Source organism: Rhinoderma darwinii, chromosome 4, assembly GCF_050947455.1.
Source record: "Rhinoderma darwinii isolate aRhiDar2 chromosome 4, aRhiDar2.hap1, whole genome shotgun sequence".
Classification (NCBI taxonomy): Eukaryota; Metazoa; Chordata; class Amphibia; order Anura; family Rhinodermatidae; genus Rhinoderma; species Rhinoderma darwinii.
In genome coordinates, this window is record NC_134690.1 from 153,131,741 (window position 1) to 153,152,239 (window position 20,499).

Genomic DNA, 20,499 nt, shown 5'->3' on the forward strand with positions numbered 1-20,499 from the left:
TATAGTGAGTTTATGTGGCAGCACTTAGCGATATAGCTATATCGCTATGTTCTGTGTAAATGAATGGAGAGAAGTGTATGATGCTGATTGGTCAGCGTCATACACTCCTCTGTACAACGCCCACTTGGTCATATAGTCTAACACGCCCAGTTGTCCATTGAGAAACTCATTAGCATAAAGCTAAAATAGGTCAGAACTCTGCTCTAATAACTTAAAAACACTGCTCTAATCTACATTACAGCGCCGATCACATCATTTACAAGATAGGCCACTTATAATGTGGTGACAGAGCCTCTAAGTTTGCTAGTGCTGAAAAATATCACTCCGCTGTGATCACACAAGATGAGAATTAATATGCATTTGAATAAGGCTGAGATTACACTTGGTGTTTTGTGTCTTTCTCTGGTGCATTATGTTGTGAATAATACCATGCCAGCCAGATGTTACATGTAAAACATTGGGCAATTATTAATTTCCCTTCACACATTTCACTAGTACAAAAGTTTTCATTTGCACTTGAAGGGGGCATTCCACAAATGTTATGGCATATCGCTGGGATATGACATAACATGATTGGGTATGATATCTGGGAACCCTGCTGATCTAGACTGAAGTGACGGATGTCCCTTCGGCATTTTTCCTGCATAGTGGCAATAACTGCTACCCGTGAATGGGGCCGTATTGTAGTCCATGTACGGCGGTTGCTGGGAGTACTGCTGTGAAGGAGCCACAGTGGCTGTTGGACCCCTATCAGTAAGTGGTGGCATATCCATGTTATATAGTGGGAAATCCCCTTTAAAGTCCCTGTGTAAAACCCAGCCAGGAGGTTTGCACGCATTTTCTTGTATTGTCATCCATCCACTGGAATTTTAACTTCTCCAGTTGAGCACGTAGTAGTTGTTGGTATATTTGAATACTGGATACTCTGCTTTTTCTCTTTCTTTTTATCGGTCTGCATTCATGGAGTCTTCCAGCATAGATCTTTGTATGTAAGTTACATTTTTAGGTCATGCATGCAAAAGGTCTATATGGTCAATTCTCTCATTATTTCTGGCACAAAATAAGACACATTTAATAATTTCTCATGAGACTTATGTAGTGTCTTAACTTAATGTATTACTTTGACTGTAACATACGTCAATATAACGTTTTCCCCTTTTTATGGGTTTCATATAACTCAAATTTGGTCTTCTTTCTTTATATAGGTGATGAAACGTACCAAGATATATTCAGAGATTTTTCTCATATGGCATCCAACAATCCTGAAAAACTGAATCGTTTTAGCAGCTAGATTCACGGAAGTCTTGAATTTCATACAATTGGAGCTTTACTTCATCTTTAAAATGAGTATTCAGTCACAATAGTAGAACTATTTATTAGTCCAGTCTTTAAATGTGCAACGCTGTTCTTAGCTGCTCTTCCATGTGTCTATCTGAGGGAGATTACTTCTCTGTCTTCTGGGTAAACCACTACTCTACTTGAGTGTGACACCAGTCAGCAGAACCGTGATGACCGCTGTCTCTGTAGAATTGTTGTGGGTGTTTTCTTTGTGTTGAGTAAATGAACAAATATGCTTTCAGCCTTGATTACAGTTACTACTATATAGGGTCCACCAAAGGCTTTGCTGCCATGTTTTTTAGTTTCCACATGAAGACCAATAGACATAAATAGCTGAATTCTAAGTTACACCCCTTGTTAAATTCTAAAGAATTCTGCACCTTCTTCGACAGGATTGCACTAATTTTTTAGAACTGTCAAAAAATGTTGAGGGAAGCATTTAAATATAACAAGACACATGAAATCTGTTCACCAAAGAGATGCTGCTGTTTCCCTACTTATGTACACTTAATACCCATTTTTTGTTAATGGGTAGTATAACCTATATGACTGACACTATAGGTTATTTGGTCACCTTCATTTTCCAACCTTCTAATGTTAAATGGCAAACCTATAGCCATATTGCCATATACCAAAATTTGTATCAGTATATTACTGATTACCTAAACGGAAACCTTCAGTCTGTTTGCTACATGTCTAATTATGTCCTTGTTATAAAATCTGTTATCAAATTGAATTTATCTTTATTGTCTTAATAACATTTGTATTGAAATGCTGGCACCTCAATGAATATGATGCAATATGCATTTATGCAACCTCCGCTTTCATTCTCAAAGCTGCTGAGTTTTATCACGTGTGCACATTACACAATGCCCAATTAATAAGACTGTAAATTATTGAGTATAAAGATCCCTTTCGTATCGCTTTCCTCCTGACTGTAGATGGTATCACCAGATTAGCAGAAAATATATTTATATTTTGGCTAAAAACAAAATTTATTTTTAGTCGTTGACCTGTATTTTTAAGTTTACACTATTCTTTTGTTCAGTTATTGACAGACCGGTCACAGCCTATGAATTGTGATCCAGTTCTAAAGAATTGTTTGTCCGTTACAGAAATAGAATTGACCATGGATTCTGAAGTTGCTGTATGTAATTTAATACAGCCTGGAGTAAGTTTTAAAGCATTCTTATCCATGGTAAAGCCATTCTTTATCACCTTTTATATAGATATTTTTGTCAGTATTTCGAGTTACACATCTAATGTAGTTTTATTAAATATATTTTAAGTATATTGATTATCCAAGGACCGTTAATGAGTTGGTCAAAATATGTCAGGCAATCATGAAATGAAGAGGACAACAGGAACTATTCTTCTTCAGGAAAGTAGGTGTTCTTTACAATACATTTAAAGTCTTAATTTTGAAGCACCCATCGTAACATTTCTAGCAGCCAGATTACAGCTCTTACCAAATACTCTCTCTCTCTGTTTTTTGGACCCATAATTTTAGTTTGACATAATAAATATACTCTGCACTACAGGAGGGTTATTTTTTTTTATTTAATCTGTGAACCTCTATCATAAGGCTGCTCATAAATATTCATTAGCGGTTCTGTCCCTGCCCAGTCCTTTTAAAATCCAGAATACAGGATTCATCTACATGCTGATAGCTGATTGGCCTGTCATGTGACCTCACATACATTGCTGATCAACAGTAAACCAGATTGGTCAAAGTCCTCACGCTCCAGCTTTAAGACTCACTCTGAGTTTGGCAAACCCCTTAGACTCCGTAAAAAAAATTGAAATGTAGATCAAATGAATAATAATAAAAGTAAGGGAGATCATTTACCGTATTTTTCGGACCATAAGACGCACCCGACCATAAGACGCACCCAGGTTTTAGACAACAGAAAATAGGAAACAAATTATTTATTCTGTTTCACCACATTCTGAGAGCCAAAACTTTTTTAATATTTTTTTTTTTATCGATTGAGCGGTGTGAGGGCTTATTTTGTTGCAGGACAAAATGTATTTTATTTTTTACATTGTGCGTGGGGAAAAATGGGAGAAGGTGTTTTTTGTTTTTTTTTTACCACTCCTAAAAATGTATCTAACTTTTTTTTTTTGTTTTACACATTTTATTTGTTCCCCTAGGGGACTTGAACCAGCGGCCACTTGGTTACATGTGGAGTTACTGAAACAGCGTAACTACGCTGTTTCCCTAACTCCCATAGTAGTGAATGGTAGTTACGGAAGCAGCGTAACTACTGTTCAGTTCTATGGGAGTTACGGAAACAGCGTAGCTCAGCGAGTTACGCTGTTTCAGTAACTCCACATGTAACCAAGTGGCCGGGAGAGCACAGAAAGCTAGAACGGGGTTTAGGGGACCCCGTTCTAGAGATAGGTGCGGGTCCCAGAGGTGGGACCTGCATCTATCTGACATTTATGATATCCTGTGGATAACTCATAAATGTCCTTCATAGAAAAACCCCTATAAATGCAGTGGTCGCTATTGACCATGGCATTTAACTAGTTAAAGGGGTTTGCCATAAAACACATTTATCCCCTATCCACATGATAGGGGCTACATGTGAGATCGCTGGGACCCCCAGCAATAGGGAGAAGAGGTCACCCAGAGCGCTACATGAGAAGCCTGGACTTCCGGGTTCTGTGTCCGGCTTATCTGTTCCGCAGCTCCATAGAGATCAATGGAGAGCCACTCGCTCATGCACAGAAGAATCCTATTGATCTCCATGAAGCTGCCGGACACAGAACGCGGAAGTCACAGCTTCTCCTGCAGCGCAATTGGTGACTTTCGGTCCCCTTTCTCCTTATCGATCACACATGTATCCCTCATCCTGTGGACAGGGGATGCATGTGTTTGATGACACCAGCTCTTTAAACTGCCAGGAACAGCAAAATTGCTGTTCCTGGCCGTTATAGCAGCGTGTCATAAGCTGACACCTGCAGTGTATGGAGCGGGCTCAGCGCGTGAGCCCGCTCCATACATCATCCCCCTCCAGCTCCATGATGTGCTGGCATGTCATGGGTCAGGAAGGGGTTAAGTAATGAAGCGGTCATGGCGCCCGGCGATGCCAGGTCCCTTGACTCGGGACTATAAGACGCAGGGACTTTTTAGCAAGATTTATTCTTGCTAAAAACTGAGTCTTCTAGTCCGAAAAATACGGTAACTGAATCTTTTCTAGAGAATATATTATAAACATTTATTGTTTGTAAAGAAAACAAACGGTGACAGATGCTTATAAGGAACAAATCACATGGGACCACAATAGCTCCAATGAATATTTTATGTTTGTTTTATTAAATGTCGGATGAATAAATGTCTATTGTAGACGCAAGAAGCAGAAGTATTAATGTCCGCCTCTCAGAATTATCCGCAAAAATTTTTTTGTTGGTACCAATGAACTTTTTCATTTGCTTCAAGCAGTAGGTAGTTATTAATAATCTGGGTTGCCTGGGCAAGGCTTTGAGGTAAAAGACTGTACAGATGCATCCGATTTTAAACGTTATTTTTTACTTTTTTACTCTTCCAGAAGCACAGTATTACTAAATAGAATTAAAACCAGCTGCATTTTAGGAATGACGGCAGATACAGTGTAACACCCACGCTCATGATGACCTCACATCCCCATGGTAAATTGTAAAGCTGGCCATAAACTAGAGATTTCAACCGTCGTTTTCTGTCAACTTCTGGCACCTTTTCGTGACACATAGAACGTGACCGGGGCAGATATCTGTACAAAAGTATTTTCAGCGTTTTTTGTTTTTTTCATCAGTTGCATTTGTTGGCAATGCTTAGAAAGTCGCAGGTTGCAAAGGAATGCAAAGATTGATCTGCCAGTGCTTGATGAGTTATTGTTTTAACTTATGGCATTGTTCCTCACATGCTTGTTGTCTAAAGTCTTTCATGTATGGCTGGTTTAAGTATTTGGTTAGCTTTACACATTGGCAACTTCTGTCATTTTGATTGATTTTTTTATTTTTATAAATGGCTAGTTGAATCTTTGCCGTAACTAACGTACAGTCCTGCTTGTATCAAAAATAAAGTAGGGACATGTCTTTTCCTTAGGAAAGTCTGTCCTGTTAATGGCCGTTTGTAATTTGAATAAAGCCTGCAAAACCCTGCCAGATTCTTCGCCATTGACTGTGAGACATCTGTTCATCTGAACCCAATGCAGCTGAAATCCTTCTCCTTTCTATAAGAAAACACAAGGATTGCACAATTGCTTAGATTTGTAAAATATTTTGATATTCTATTGAAGGCATCTTACTGTGGGTAGTACTTAATATGCACCTATTCATAGTTCAATCGTTGGACCAAGCAGAAAAATGAGGCTTTCTATGGCCTCTAAGGGACATGAGAATGACGCTACAGCAGCCTTAGAAAAATAGCCCCTTTTTAGTTTAGGTGAATTGTTGGTTCTCACTCTTCACCTTCCTTGTCCTTTCTATCTGTACTCTGTTCTAAGTGCAATATTTTTTCACAAGACTTGTGCTTTTTGATTAGTGAACACATTTTTTTATTTTTTGCATTGAAATATTCCTTCCAGATGTTGTTTTATGATGAATGTCAAACGTATCTAGTTTTATTGTAAGCATCTTTGTAATTTTAAAATTAAATGTAGTTTTATTTTTGCTCGCTCAAAAAAATTACAGAACTTATGTCAGTGCAAATGTATATTATGTAACAATTGTAAATACTTGATTGAATAATTTGTACACTGCAAAATCAGAACAATATGTAATTTCATTAAAATAAAAAAGGGAAAAATTTGACTGTCTCAGATAAATAACCTACAGTATATCTTAAATGATGTTTTATTAGATAGGAGTTGCATGTGTTCTTAAAAGATTCACTATACTATCTTCAAGTCCATCACAGAATAAAGATGCAAGAGGTTGAAGTACAGTCTGGACACTTGTAGTTGCCAGATTACCTTTAAATTAGACCTTTTAGCCTTCAGATAGGCCATCAATGTTCTAGCGGTTGCAGTCTGACATTCAGCTGATCAGCACAATGTAGAGGCTGCGGCGCACCTGTGAGCCTTTATTGCTTACATACACAGGCACATTGGCTTATCTGTATGAGAGGCTGTGCCTGGTACTGCAGTTTACCCCATTTACTTCAATGTGACTGAATTAGACAAGCTGGAGTACCCGGCAGGTATCCCCGAGAATTTACCCCCAACCTTAATCTTTTTTTTTTTTTTTTTTTTTCTTTATCAAAGATTTTTATTTTGAAAATATAAACATAACAGCATACACATGGTTTCATAAATTTGCAAAATTCACACGCAGTGCAATATAACTACTGCAATATCGCATAAAATATACAAAGACATAGAAACAACAGTAGGAGGCAGCCTTCCAATCAGTAAGCAAAAACTAAATAAGAATGCAATGAGAATAACAGTACCCTAAGTGCAGCAAAGATAGCGCATTATTTAGGGAAGCCAGTCCCCACAATTGGATAAGAATTGTCGCATATAAGTGCACATTATACTTTAGACTAACACAGACACAAGACAACAAGGGGAAACACATACAGACCTAGCACGCAAAAGGTAGGCTTATATAGGTGTTCAAAAGAGGCCATCCAGCCAGAGAGGTAGATCATTACCACCCCGGAATCCAGACCACACTGCCCAAGTGCGGACAAAGAGCTCAGATTTACCCTGATCAGCAGACATCAACTCCTCCATCCTCATAATTCTGTTCACCTCCGTTACCCAATCTTTCAGGGAAGGTACAGTGCTGGACTTCCAATGACGAGGAATCACTGTTCTTGCTGCGGTCAAAAAATGCCGAAAGACACTCTTTTTGAGGTGTGGGAGTGATCCAGGAACCATGGAAAGTAAGCCAATGGAGGCCGAAGTCTGAACCTCAGTATGAAAAAGTTTGTTACCAAGATCAAAAAATTTAGGGACGAAGCTTGGGACAATCCCACCAAATGTGCAGCATGGTTCCAGGAGCCTCCTCACACCTCCAGCACTCATCAGATACATTAGGGAAAATCCTATGCAGCAAAGCAGGACAGCGGTACCATCTGGTGAGAATCTTATAATTTTTTTCCTGTGCGAAGCACGAGGTCGGTAGCTTATGCGCCAGGAAGAAAGATGTTCCCCACTCCTCAGCAGAGTGTCGAGTCCCCAGTTCCTCATCCCATGCGGTAGTGAATGTCAGCTGAGAGTAATCGTATTTAGGTAGAAGGATCCCGTGTAAATAGGACAACACATGAGAGGGGGCAGTAGTCAACAACAAATAGTGCTCCAGAGGAGTCTTATCCTGCAGCAATACAAGACGGTCGCCCATTGAAGAAAGATAGGAGCGCAACTGAAAATAGGACCACCAAACCGGACGTCCCTACGGGCAGGCCTCAGAGACAACAGTCTGTGACAAGATTGTACCCTCAGGTGTAAGAGTCTTAGCCAAAAAACCACCATCCTGTCTCTCCCAACAGAGGAATGTGTCCACACCCACCGCCGGAGGGAAGGAAGGATCATCAAAAAGAGGAGTTAGAGGACCTGGACGTGAACAAGGTCCACCGTAGCAATGATCCGCTCCCAGACTACAAGAAACTGACATGTGAGGGAAGGCAGAGAAGATGAAGGTCGCTGGAGAGCAGACAACCAAGGCAGAGACGACAGTGCTAGGGGAGACATAGCCTTCTCAATGCGCGCCCATTGCTTACCCGCACCGGGGCGGAACCAGTCTACCAATCGCATGAGGACCGCAGCTTGGTGGTAGCGTTTAAAATCCGGCAAGCCTGCCCCCCCTCCACTTTCGGCCGACTAAGGACAGCAAAACGAACACGAGGCTTAGGAGCCCCAAACAAATTTAGTTATGGCCCTATGTAAGGTTTGGAAGAAGCTCGTTGGAATTATGATGGGGACGGTTTGAAATATGTATAGGAATTTTGGCAGAATGTCCATTTTAACCGCGTTAATGCGCCCAAACCACGATATGCGGTTCCCACCATATGACATTAAATCCTTCAAGGTGCGCTGCAGAATGGGTGTGTAATTCAAAGCGAACAAATCTGACTGTTGTGTGGGAATATGCACCCCCAAATATTTTAGAGATTTAGATTGCCATTTAAACGGGAAAACACGAGCGAGATGGGTGGCTAGAGCGGTATCGAGAGATATATTCAATGCCTCCGATTTAGAATAGTTGACTTTAAAATTACTCAAATGACCAAATCGCTCAAATTCCCCGGTCAAAGATGGCAAGAAAACCATGGGAGTCGTAATGTACACAAGGAGATCATCGGCATAAAATGCCAGTTTGTGATGTTCCGCGCCAACACAGACGCCATTAACATTAGGGTTGCTCCGCAGTGCCACGGCCAGGTGTTCCATGACCAAAACATAGAGTAAAGGTGAGAGTGGGCACCCCTGTCTCGTGCTATTAGTAATAGACAAAGAGTCAGATAACAAATAATTAACTCGAACCTGGGCCGTAGGCCCAAGATATAATGCCATAATCCTATCCACCATAGTGGCGCCAAGGCCAACCTGTGTCAGGACACTGCGGAGAAGCACCCAATGTACCCTGTCAAAAGCTTTTTCAGCATCGACCGAGAGTAAACACATCAGTATCTTATGGGATTGGCAGTATGATGTTAAAAGGAGGGTCTTGTTAGTGTTGTCCCGCGCTTCCCTACCACGTACAAACCCCACCTGGTCATCTGTGACCAGATCATGTAAGAAAGGCGAGAGTCGAGAGGCCAGCAACTTCGCGAAAATCTTAACATCTACATTTATCAATGATATTGGTCGTAAATTTGCGCACGACGTTGGATCCTTGCCCGTTTTTGGTAAAAGGGTAATATGAGCCTCGAGGGACTGAGGTGCAAAGGGACACGAGGAAGACACGGAATTAAAAACTTTCATCAAGAACGGAGCTAATTGATCCTTAAATGTCTTGTAGAATTTATTATTAAACCCATCGGGTACCGGACTTTTGCCCAAGGGGGAGTCTCCAATAGCGCGCTTCACTTCCGTTTCTAAAAAATCTTCAAGTCCCAAGGCCTCCCCGTCCCCCAATGACTGCAACGTAGTGTCGTGCACATAACGGTCTATTTTATCCCGCAACGCATCCGCCTGTATATCCTGAAAATGGCCTTTAAGATTATATAATGCCGAGTAATACTGTCTGAAGCAATCAGTGATGCCCGCCGGATCATGAACCTCAACACCCGAGGGAGAAGTAATTTTAGGGATATACGACGCCTGGGTGCGAGGATGTAGTATCCGTGCCAGAGACCTGCCACATTTGTCTGCAAATTCGTACGAATGTTTTCGCATCTGGTCCCTGAATCAAGCGTGTGACTGGTCTATCAGAGAACGCAAGGATTCTCTCGCTGTAGTAAGTTCCGCAAATATCTGTGAGGAAAGAACACGCTTATGACGGGATTCAATGTCCCGTATCCGAGTAAGGAGCCGCGCAATAGCTACCCCTTTTTCCCGCTTCAAACGTGCCCCATGTTGGATCAGGACTCCCCTTACTACACACTTTAGCGCCTTCCACTGTAATGGTAATGGGGTGGTGTCATGTGTATGTACCTCAAAAAAGCCGGTTAGCGAGTCCTTAAGGGCTGACACACACACTGAGTCACGCAATAAATTATCGTTAAGTTTCCAAGATTGGAAATTGGGTACCGAACTAGGAAACGTGAGTGTCAGAAATACAGGGGCATGATCCGACCAAACCATAGGGCCCACCTCAGAGGTAGGATGCCAGGTAAGCAAATGGTGGCTAATAAGAAAGGCGTCCAGCCTACTGTACATATTGTGTAGCGGGGAGAAGTAAGTATATTCTCTTACCTGAGGATGCAGAATCCTCCACACGTCAATCAGTTGCATGGAATGCATCACAGTTTTCAAGGTTCCCAAGTGGGACTTCGGAACCGCAGACCTGCCCGAGGAGGTGTCAAGCCTGGAATCGAACGTCAGGTTAAAATCACCGCCCACAATCAAAACTCCCTCCGTGAACTCCTCCAATTTCCGCAAATACCCGCAGCACACTCGCGCCTGATCCTGATTGGGGAGGTACACATTAGCCAAGGTGAACAGCTTATTCCGAATGGACAGTTTAAGAAACACATACCGACCGCCCGGGTCAACCAGGACGTCTACCAGTTTATGCGAGAGTGACTTGTGAATACATATACTAGCGCCCTTGGACTTGGATTCCGGGTTGGCACTGTGGAACCAGACTGGATAATAACGATTTGTAAACTGTGAAGTGTGGCCCGCCTGAAAATGAGTCTCCTGTAAAAACAGGATATCTACACGCTCTTTGTGCATGTTGTACAATATCTGCGAGTGTTTTTCCGGGACATTAAGCCCTCTAGCATTAAAGGTACAGACTTTCAACTGTGCCATCTCCAACGCACGTAGGTCTAGCAAGTCAAGAAATGTGCTACAACAATGAAGAGAAGGACAAGACAGACAAGGAAGGGAGACACGACAACAAGGACAAACAAGCGGGTGAAACAAGCACCCACTCCTTGATCTAATCAAGGAGAAACAATCCAATATACACCGGATATAACCAGTGAGTCCCTAAGAGGAGAAGTGTCAGGACAAGGTCTAGCCAGCGCCCCGCACCCCCCAACCCAGCAAATTTTATATAGCAAATAACGATATAACAGAAAAGAAAGGAAAACCAAGGCACTTAGTATGATACCCAAAATAATTAAATAAGAGTATACATTGTTAGTAGGGACCTAAAGAAACCCCAGCAGAGAACACCCCTTAATACATTCATTGTCAGCATAAATGTACAGACAGGTTAGCAATAAAGAAAAATAATAAAAATAAACATTCACGATTGTGGCGTATTAACAGCCACCAGGTCTCCAACAGCAATCACCTAGAACATAATGCAGACCCACACAGCAATGACCACATGAAACTCCGAATATAATTGCCTCAGCTGATAAACACAATAACCATTGCAATTAGGCTCTGACAGCAGGCTGCAATTAGGAGACATTAAAAGGGCATCACATCGGCTCCGCAGGACGACCATCATGACGCCTCATAGGAGAAGCAGGAGAACGACCTCGCCTGCGTGATCGTGGACGCGGCGGTGGGATGGGAACATAAGGCCAATCAGGAAGAGAGACTCTAGGCAAACGGAGAGCAGAGCAGAAGTCCGGAACATCCCCCGGGTCACGAACACTCAGCAGTGCCCTGTCCCTGCGAACCTGCAACTGAAAGGGGTGACCCCATGAATAGGAGATCTCATGTTCTCTCAAGACATCCAGCAAAGGACGTAGCACTCGGCGCTTGTCCAGAGTCATCCTGGACAAATCAGACAGCAGCTGGATCTTGACTCCCTGTAATAAGACCTCGCCTTTATCTCGGGCCTTCCTCATGATCTGCTCCTTAAGAGAAAAGAAATGGACACGGCATAGCACATCTCTAGGCCTATCAGGATCCGGGTTACGCGGGCCTAGAGTCCTGTGAGCTCTATCCAGCTCCAGAGGATCATCAGCAGGGCGCCCTAGTAATGAATTAAACAGAGACTGTAGAGCAGGAATGAGTTGACCCGGAGAGATATCCTCAGGGATGCCCCGAAGCCGAATATTATTACGGCGATTCCGATTCTGATGATCCTCAGCAAGGTTAAATAATGCGTGAATCTGATGAGAGTGTTGATCCAATCGGTCGGCGTGAGAAACTTGTTGCTGTGTAATAACGGAAACATCGCTTACCATCCGCTGTACTTGATCGGACAATTGAGATAGATTGGTAGTAAGAGATTGTATCTCTGATTTATACGTCGTCTCAAGACGGTTTACATAACGTTCCATGTCCTGTTTAGTGGGCAATGCTGATAACTGTTGTCTCAAGCCCTGTAAATCATCCCCTAGGACAGCAGAACCACCTATATGAGAGGAGGGATGAACAGCCATATCTCTGGGAGAGGTAGAAGGCAGCATTGCAGGCCCCAGCACATGCCTGGCCGCCATGACAGGCACCACGTGGCGAGCAGTCCCGCGCAGGCAGCGCCATCACAGCCCCAGAAGAGCTCGGCTCCATCCCATTCAGCAGGGAGGGAAACTGCCCCTGAGAACCCGATATCGAGGGGAAGGTACTAGCGGTACCTGATGCAGCAGCGCCGGCCACAGATGATAGCCCCTCTGGAAGCGAAGTCCCGGCGCCATCACGTCTCCCCTCCAGCGGCGCCATCTTAGATGTTGTTCCAGCAGCAGCGTCGGTCAGAAATCGCTGGATGGAGCCGGCTGAAGACATCTGCCGTGTACAGTAAGGAGTCCCCGTGGAGGCCTTGGATTTCCTGACCATCAGGTTGATAAAATGTTGCTTATTAATATGCTTATGATCGGGTTAGGGAAGTGCAGGAACGGAGCTCTCAAGCAGCACGTCTGGTCAGCGCCATGTCCAAGCCACGCCCCCCCCTTAATCTTTTTTTAATCAAATAATGTTTATTGAACATCTTGCATAAATTTTATATACCACAGTGTGAAATCAGAACAGTTTCACCCATAAAATAAAACGAAAACAAAGTATCCTACCCTCCCTTAACCCCCTAATGTCCAATCTATTTTAAACCCTAATGACCAAGGTATTTTTTACGTTTTTTCATGGTCGCATCCCAAGAGCTATAACTTTTTTTTTATTTTTGTGTCGACATGGCTGTATAAGGTCTTGATTTTTGCGGGACAAGTTGTATTTTTTAATAGCACCATTTTGAGGTACATATTATTTATTGATTAACTTTTATTAACTTTTTTGGGGGGGGAATAGAAAAAAAACTGACATTTTGCCACTCTTTTTCGCTTCCTAAATCTACGCCGTTTACCGTCTGGCATAAATAACACAATAACTTTATTCAGTGGGTTGTTACGATTGCAACGATACCAAATTTGTATAGTTTTTGTATGTTTTACTACTTTTACACAGTAAAAACGCTTTTTTTCAAAATTATTTGTTTTTGTGTCTCCATATTTGAAGAGCCATAACTTTTATAAGTTGTATGAGTGCTTTTTTTTGCGGGAAGACTTGTAGTTTTTACTGGTAACATTTTGGAGTAGATTCGACTTTTTGATCACTTTTTTTTTTAAACAGATGGAGCGGGCTGCACAGGCGGGTACTGTAGTCATAATGGGAGATTTTAATTTCTGGGATATTAATTGGTGTCATGGTTCGGCTTCAACTGCAAAGGGGAGACATTTCCTCAACCTGTTGCAGGAAAATTTTATGGGCCAGTTTGTGGAAGACCCGACTAGAGGTGAAGCTCTGTTGGATCTGGTCATTTCTAATAATGCAGATCTTGTTGGGAATGTCAATGTTCGTGAAAACCTCGGTAACAGTGATCACAATATAGTTACATTTTACCTATACTGTAAAAAACAAACGCAGGCTGGGAGGGCAAAAACATTTAATTTTAAGAAAGCCAATTTCCCCAGGATGAGGGCTGCAATTCAGGATATGGACTGGGAAGAACTAATGTCAAATAATGGAACAAATGATAAATGGGAGATTTTCAAATCTACTTTGAGTTATTATAGTGCAAAATTTATTCCTACAGGTAATAAGTATAAACGACTCAAATTAAACCCCACATGGCTTACACCTTCTGTGAAAGGGGCAATACATGACAAAAAAAGGGCATTTAAAAAATACAAATCTGAGGGTACAGCTGTAGCCTTTGTAAAATATAAAGAGCTTAATAAAATCTGTAAAAATGTAATAAAATTAGCAAAAATACAAAATGAAAGGCAGGTGGCCAAGGATAGTAAAACAAATCCTAAAAAATTCTTCAAGCATATAAATGCAAAAAAGCCAAGGTCTGAACATGTAGGACCCCTAGATAATGGTAATGGGGAGTTGATCACAGGGGATCAAGAGAAGGCAGAGTTACTAAATGGGTTCTTTAGCTCTGTATATACAACTGAAGAAAGAGCAGCTGATGTAGCCGGTGCCAGTGCTGTTAATATATCGGCTGATATACTGAATTGGATGAATGTAGAGATGGTCCAAGCTAAATTAAATAAAATAAATGTGCACAAGGCTCCGGGACCAGATGGGTTACACCCTAGAATTCTTAAAGAGCTTAGTTCAGTTATTTCTGTCCCCCTTTTCATAATATTCAGAGAATCTCTAGTGACTGGTATAGTGCAAAGGGACTGGCGCAGGGCAAATGTGGTGCCTATTTTCAAAAAGGGCTCTAGGTCTTCCCCGGGTAATTATAGACCAGTAAGCTTAACATCCATCGTGGGGAAAATGTTTGAGGGGCTATTGAGGGACTATATACAGGATTATGTGACAATAAATAGCATTATAGGTGACAGCCAGCATGGTTTTACTAAGGACAGAAGTTGTCAAACTAACCTAATCTGTTTTTATGAAGAGGTAAGCAGAAGTCTAGACAGAGGGGCCGCTGTGGATTTAGTGTTTTTGGACTTTGCAAAGGCATTTGACACTGTCCCCCATAGACGCCTAATGGGTAAATTACGGACTATAGGTTTAGAAAATATAGTTTGTAATTGGATTGAGAATTGGCTCAAGGACCGTATCCAGAGAGTTGTGGTCAATGATTCCTTCTCTGAATGGTCACCGGTTATAAGTGGTGTACCCCAGGGTTCAGTGCTGGGACCACTATTATTCAACTTATTTATTAATGATATAGAGGATGGGATTAATAGCACTATTTCTATTTTTGCAGATGACACCAAGCTATGTAATATAGTTCAGACTATGGAAGATGTTTGTGAATTGCAGGCAGATTTAAACAAACTAAGTGTTTGGGCGTCCACTTGGCAAATGAAGTTTAATGTAGATAAATGTAAAGTTATGCATCTGGGTACCAACAACCTGCATGCATCATATGTCCTAGGGGGAGCTACACTGGCGGATTCACTTGTTGAGAAGGATCTGGGTGTTCTTGTAAATCATAAACTCAATAACAGCATGCAGTGTCAATCAGCTGCTTCAAAGGCCAGCAAGATATTGTCGTGTATTAAAAGAGGCATGGACTTGCGGGACAGAGATGTAATATTGCCACTTTACAAAGCATTAGTGAGGCCCCATCTAGAATATGCAGTTCAGTTCTGGGCTCCAGTTCATAGAAAGGATGCCCTGGAGTTGGAAAAAATACAAAGAAGAGCAACGAAGCTAATAAGGGGCATGGAGAATTTAAGTTATGAGGAAAGATTGAAAGAATTAAACCTATTTAGCCTTGAAAAAAGACGACTAAGGGGGGACATGATTAACTTATATAAATATATTAATGGCACATACAAAAAATATGGTGATATCCTGTTCCTTGTAAAACCCCCTCAAAAAACAAGGGGGCACTCCCTCCGTCTGGAGAAAAAAAGGTTCAAGCTGCAGAGGCGACAAGCCTTCTTTACCATGAGAACTGTGAATCTATGGAATAGCCTACCGCAGGAGCTGGTCACAGCAGGGACAGTAGATGGCTTTAAAAAAGGGTTAGATAATTTCCTAGAACAAAAAAATATTAGCTCCTATGTGTAGAAATTTTTCCTTCCCTTTTCCCTTCCCTTGGTTGGACTTGATGGACATGTGTCTTTTTTTCAGCCGTACTAACTATGTAACTATGTAACTATGTAACTCGGGATTCGCAGAAAACAGCAATTTTATTTAATTTTTTTACGTTGTTCACTGTGCGGGTTAAATAATGCAATTTATAGTCAACGTCGTTATGGACGCGGCGATACCAAATATGCGTAACTTTTTTACTTTTATTTTGGCTTTTTAATAGTAAAGCAGTTTGTAAGGGGTTTTTAATTTATTTTTTTTCACATTTTTTTTATTAACTTTATTAAACTTTTTTTAACTTTTTTATTAGTTCCACTAGCGGACTTTAATATGCGATCATCCGATCGCTATTATAATACACTGCAATACTTTTGTATTGCAGTGTATTATTGCCTGTCCGTTTAAAACGGACAGGCATCTGCTAGGCCATGCCTCTGGCATAGCCTAGCAGGCATTCACTACAAGCAGACCTGGGGGCCTTTATTAGGCCCCCAGCTGCCATCAGCTTTATTAGGCCCCCAGCTGCCATCAGAGACACAGAAGATCGGCCGGTGGGATGAGAGGGAGCTCCCTCCCTCTCTCCAAAACCACTCAGATGCGGCACACGCTATTGAGCGCCACATCTGAGGGGTTAAACGGGTGAGATTGATACTTATGTCGATCTCAAACGTTTGAGCAGGGATGCCTCCAGCTCTCTCTGGTAGCTGAGAGCAGGGATATTTAACAGCGCCCTGCTCTGTTTACTTATTCTGATGCAGCGCAGTAAAAAGGCTTATGCATCAGAATAAAGCCCATTAGTGGCTGCTGTGAAAAGGCGGATTGGCGGTCACTAATGGATTAAGCATAAAGTCCAACCCTCCAAAAAACATCACCAAACAAGACAAAAAAAAAATAGAAGTGAAATTATAAAACTCAATCAAGATCACTTTACAGTCTGCAAGAAGGAGCCTGACATCTTGATTCGGGTGACAAAAACAAAATCATCAAGTATAATACTTGTTGAAGCATGATCATCTACCTAAGTCTTTGCTGAGCCAAAGGTATGTCTGAATAGCCTGGTGTATCTAACATTGAGCACATAAAAGCTCAAATCTAGCAGGGCAACCCCTATGAGCATAAACCAACTTTTAATATTTTTAGAGTACGTTTGATAGAAGAGACAGATTCTTTGACAGGAGTTCTAGGAGGCATCCATTTCCGCGCTATACACTTGTGGGCTATAAACAGGTCTCTAGTTAATGCGATATGTTGATGTTCATCACCCGATAGGGCATCAACCAACCTTAACAGATAGGATTCTGGATCCAGAGGTACAGGGTATAAGAAAAGAGCCCCATCCAAAAACTATGTAACTTTGGGCACCACCACCACCACCACAGATGTATAAAATCTGCCCTGATAACACAGGGCATTCTTTTGAACCCCTTATCCCAGCCCTATGCAACATCTTAGGGAAACAATGCACCGTGTAAAAATTACAATTTGAGAGTTTCTGAGAAGACATGAACGACATCCTGGGCACTGCCTGTAAGCATATTGCCATTCTGTATCAGTAATAGCCCCATGATTATCCTGCCATTTGGATCTACTGAATAAAGGCCATCTCCTAAGATAAGGCTTACTCATGCACTCATATAGATGTGATATACAACCCTTTAGTGTCCGACTGCTCCAATAAAAATCAAAAAATCAAATGAGGGAGCCTGTTAGGCCGCATGCTCACGGCTGTAGCCATGTGCAGTGGCTGTGATTACGGACACGAACGGCTGCGGAGTGTCGTCCGCGGGCCGTCCGTAATCACGGACCATGCACATACAAGATGTGCATTGACTTTTAGTAGCCCAGACCGCAAATGCGGCCCGTAAAATGACCTGTTTTTGGCTCCCAGCCAACGCAGGGACCGTGGAAGCCACGGTCGTTTTCATGGGCCCATAGAAATGAATGGGTCTGCAATTCGTCTGCATTTTTGTGGGTGCAAAAACACGGCTATGTGCAGGAGGCCTGAAACGGTACGGTTTGTTCCATAATAGCATGTTTTACTTGTAAGTATTGATACTATTTTCTATTATACAGGGAGAACTCTTCTTTCAAATCATCAAATATTCTGAAAGTACTATCTCTAAAGAGTGAATAGGTATTAGTAACCCCCGCATTACCCCATACCCCTATGCAATCAAAGGTATGAAATCTTGTGAATTATCATTACGACAAAATAGCGTAATCTTCAAAATTCCCTTAACACCCTGTAGTGCAAGAGCAGTATACCATACCTTATGCATTCATTTTAATGTAGAAAAAGGAAACTTGAAAACGGAACCTCTCGAGATCAACCAAAGGAGTACCAATATCTAGAGCACGTGATATCCGTAAAATAAGGCGAGCAAAACTCTGTCAAACCCCAGGCAACTAAGGGTATGTGCATACACAAACTCAAAAACGTCTGAAAACACAGAGCTGTTTTCAGGGGAAAACTGCTCCTGATTTTCAGATATTTTTTAATCAAACTAGCGTTTTTTGCGGGCCGTTTTTGGTGCTGTTTTTCTATAGAGTCTATGAAAAACGGCTCAAGAAGTGACATGCACTTAGTTTTCGCGGCCGTTTTTCAAAATGGCCGCGTAAAAAACGCCACGTCGGAACAGAACTCTGTTTTTCCCATTGAAATCAATGGGCAGATGTTTGGAGGTGTTCTGCTTCCGATTTTTCAGCTGTTTTTCGGGATATGTACGGCCCGAAAAAAGGTCTGAAAACACTCCGTGTGAACATACCAAGTGTTGCATCTGAGCTGCCAAAAAAATATATCCATAGGGACCGCCAGGCCACCGTCAACTTTGGGTCTCTGTAAATGCTCAAATCTTATATAGGCCTGCTTATAGCCCCACACTAAGTGCCTAAGAAACTATCGAAAACCTGAAACAAGTAAGATGGAAGCCAGATGGGAATTGTGCAAAATATACAGGGAATTACGCATTAAGATAATCTTAGCTAAGTTAGACCGACCCACCATTGTAAGTGATAGTTTGCTCCATGTTCTAACTTTTAAGCCGAAGACTCCCCAATAACGAAGTAACATTAAGTTAAGAAAATTGGAACAAGTCTGCCGACACCACCACTCCAAGATATTTGAAAGTGAAGACTCATTGCAATTTAGTGGCAATAGCATCTAGCGGACAGGGTAGAGGGTCCACTGGAGGCAAGGCTGACTTCTCTAAGTTTATAAGGAGATCAGAAAAGCGGCCAAATTGTATAATAAGAGTCATGGACTCGACAGGGACCCCCCAGTATAACTCAAGAAAAGGTAAGTTATCATCTGCATACATTGTAACCTGTTCCTCACAGGAACCATGGTGAAAGCCAATTGTAGAAGAGTCATGTAATCATGTTTTCAGTACGGGACAGTTGTCCTGCAGCGAGGCAGGGACTCCTAGCATCGTACATAACTATGATGCTAGGAGCCCGGCTCCATGCCGTGTGTTCGGTCCGGGACTTGCGGCCGAAATACGTTCCGTCCATTACGGACGTAATGTGCACGTGTGAACCCAGCCTAAGTAGTGCCGGATAAAGAATAGCATATGGCAGTTACAAATTCTTTAGGCGGCGTTTTACATCAATAAATCGCATACGCTGTTGATGGACAGCTGTGGAGAAATCCGAATACACTAAAATCTTTACTCCTATAACCCTTTAACAATGTGTCACGTACAGTTAAGTTGTTGCAGCTATTGACTTAGCACAACATCACGTAAGTGTATGTGACAGTGATGGAGTGGGCTCAGAAGCTGAGCATGTGCCATCACCAGCGGGTGTCAGCTGTATATTGCAGCTGACACCCTGCTATAAGGGCAGGTACCTGAGCTAGCTACAATCCTGCCAATTAACCCCTTAGATGCCACGGTCAAAAGCAACTGTGGGCCTGAAAATGACCTCCTAGTCTGCCCAGTACTGAAGCCCATTAGGCCCCGCCGGAGGAAGGACCTAATAGACTTGCTGTCAGTGTGACATCTGAGGGGTTAAACGGGTGAGATTGATACTTATGTCGATCTCAAACGTTTGAGCAGGGATGCCCCCAGCTCTCTCTGGTAGCTGAGAGCAGGGATATTTAACGGCGCCCTGCTCTGTTTACTTATTCTGATGCAGCGCAGTAAAAAGGCTTATACATCAGAATAAAGCCCATTAGTGGCTGCTGTGAAAAGGCGGATTGGCGGTCACTAATGGGTTAAGCATAAAGTCCAACCCTCCAAAAAACATCACCAAACAAGACAAAAAAAAAATAGAAGTGAAATTATAAAACTCAATCAAGATCACTTTACAGTCTGCAAGAAGGAGCCTGACATCTTGATTCGGGTGACAAAAACAAAATCATCAAGTATAATAGTTGTGGAAGCATGATCATCTACCTAAGTCTTTGCTGAGAAAAAGGTATGTCTGAATAGCCTGGTGTATCTAACATTGAGCACATAAAAGCTCAAATCTAGCAGGGCAACCCCTATGAGCATAAACCAACTTTTAATATTTTTAGAGTACGTTTGATAGAAGAGACAGATTCTTTGATGGACAGCTGTGGAGAAATCCGAATATACTAAAATCTTTACTCCTATAACCCTTT

At 42.0% G+C, this 20,499-nt stretch overlaps 1 protein-coding gene across 3 annotated transcripts in view; it reads left to right on the top strand.

The window, feature by feature from the left end:
- ACAP2 (ArfGAP with coiled-coil, ankyrin repeat and PH domains 2) overlaps positions 1-3,557 on the top strand; it is a 131,445-nt gene extending 127,888 nt beyond the window's left edge. For all 3 annotated transcript variants that reach the window (XM_075861747.1, XM_075861745.1, XM_075861746.1), the window contains one exon: positions 1,206-3,557. In XM_075861747.1, the coding sequence (XP_075717862.1) occupies positions 1,206-1,291 (86 nt within the window). In that variant the 3' untranslated portion in view covers positions 1,292-3,557. The remainder of the gene's footprint in view (positions 1-1,205) is intronic.
- The last annotated feature ends 16,942 nt before the right edge of the window (positions 3,558-20,499 follow it).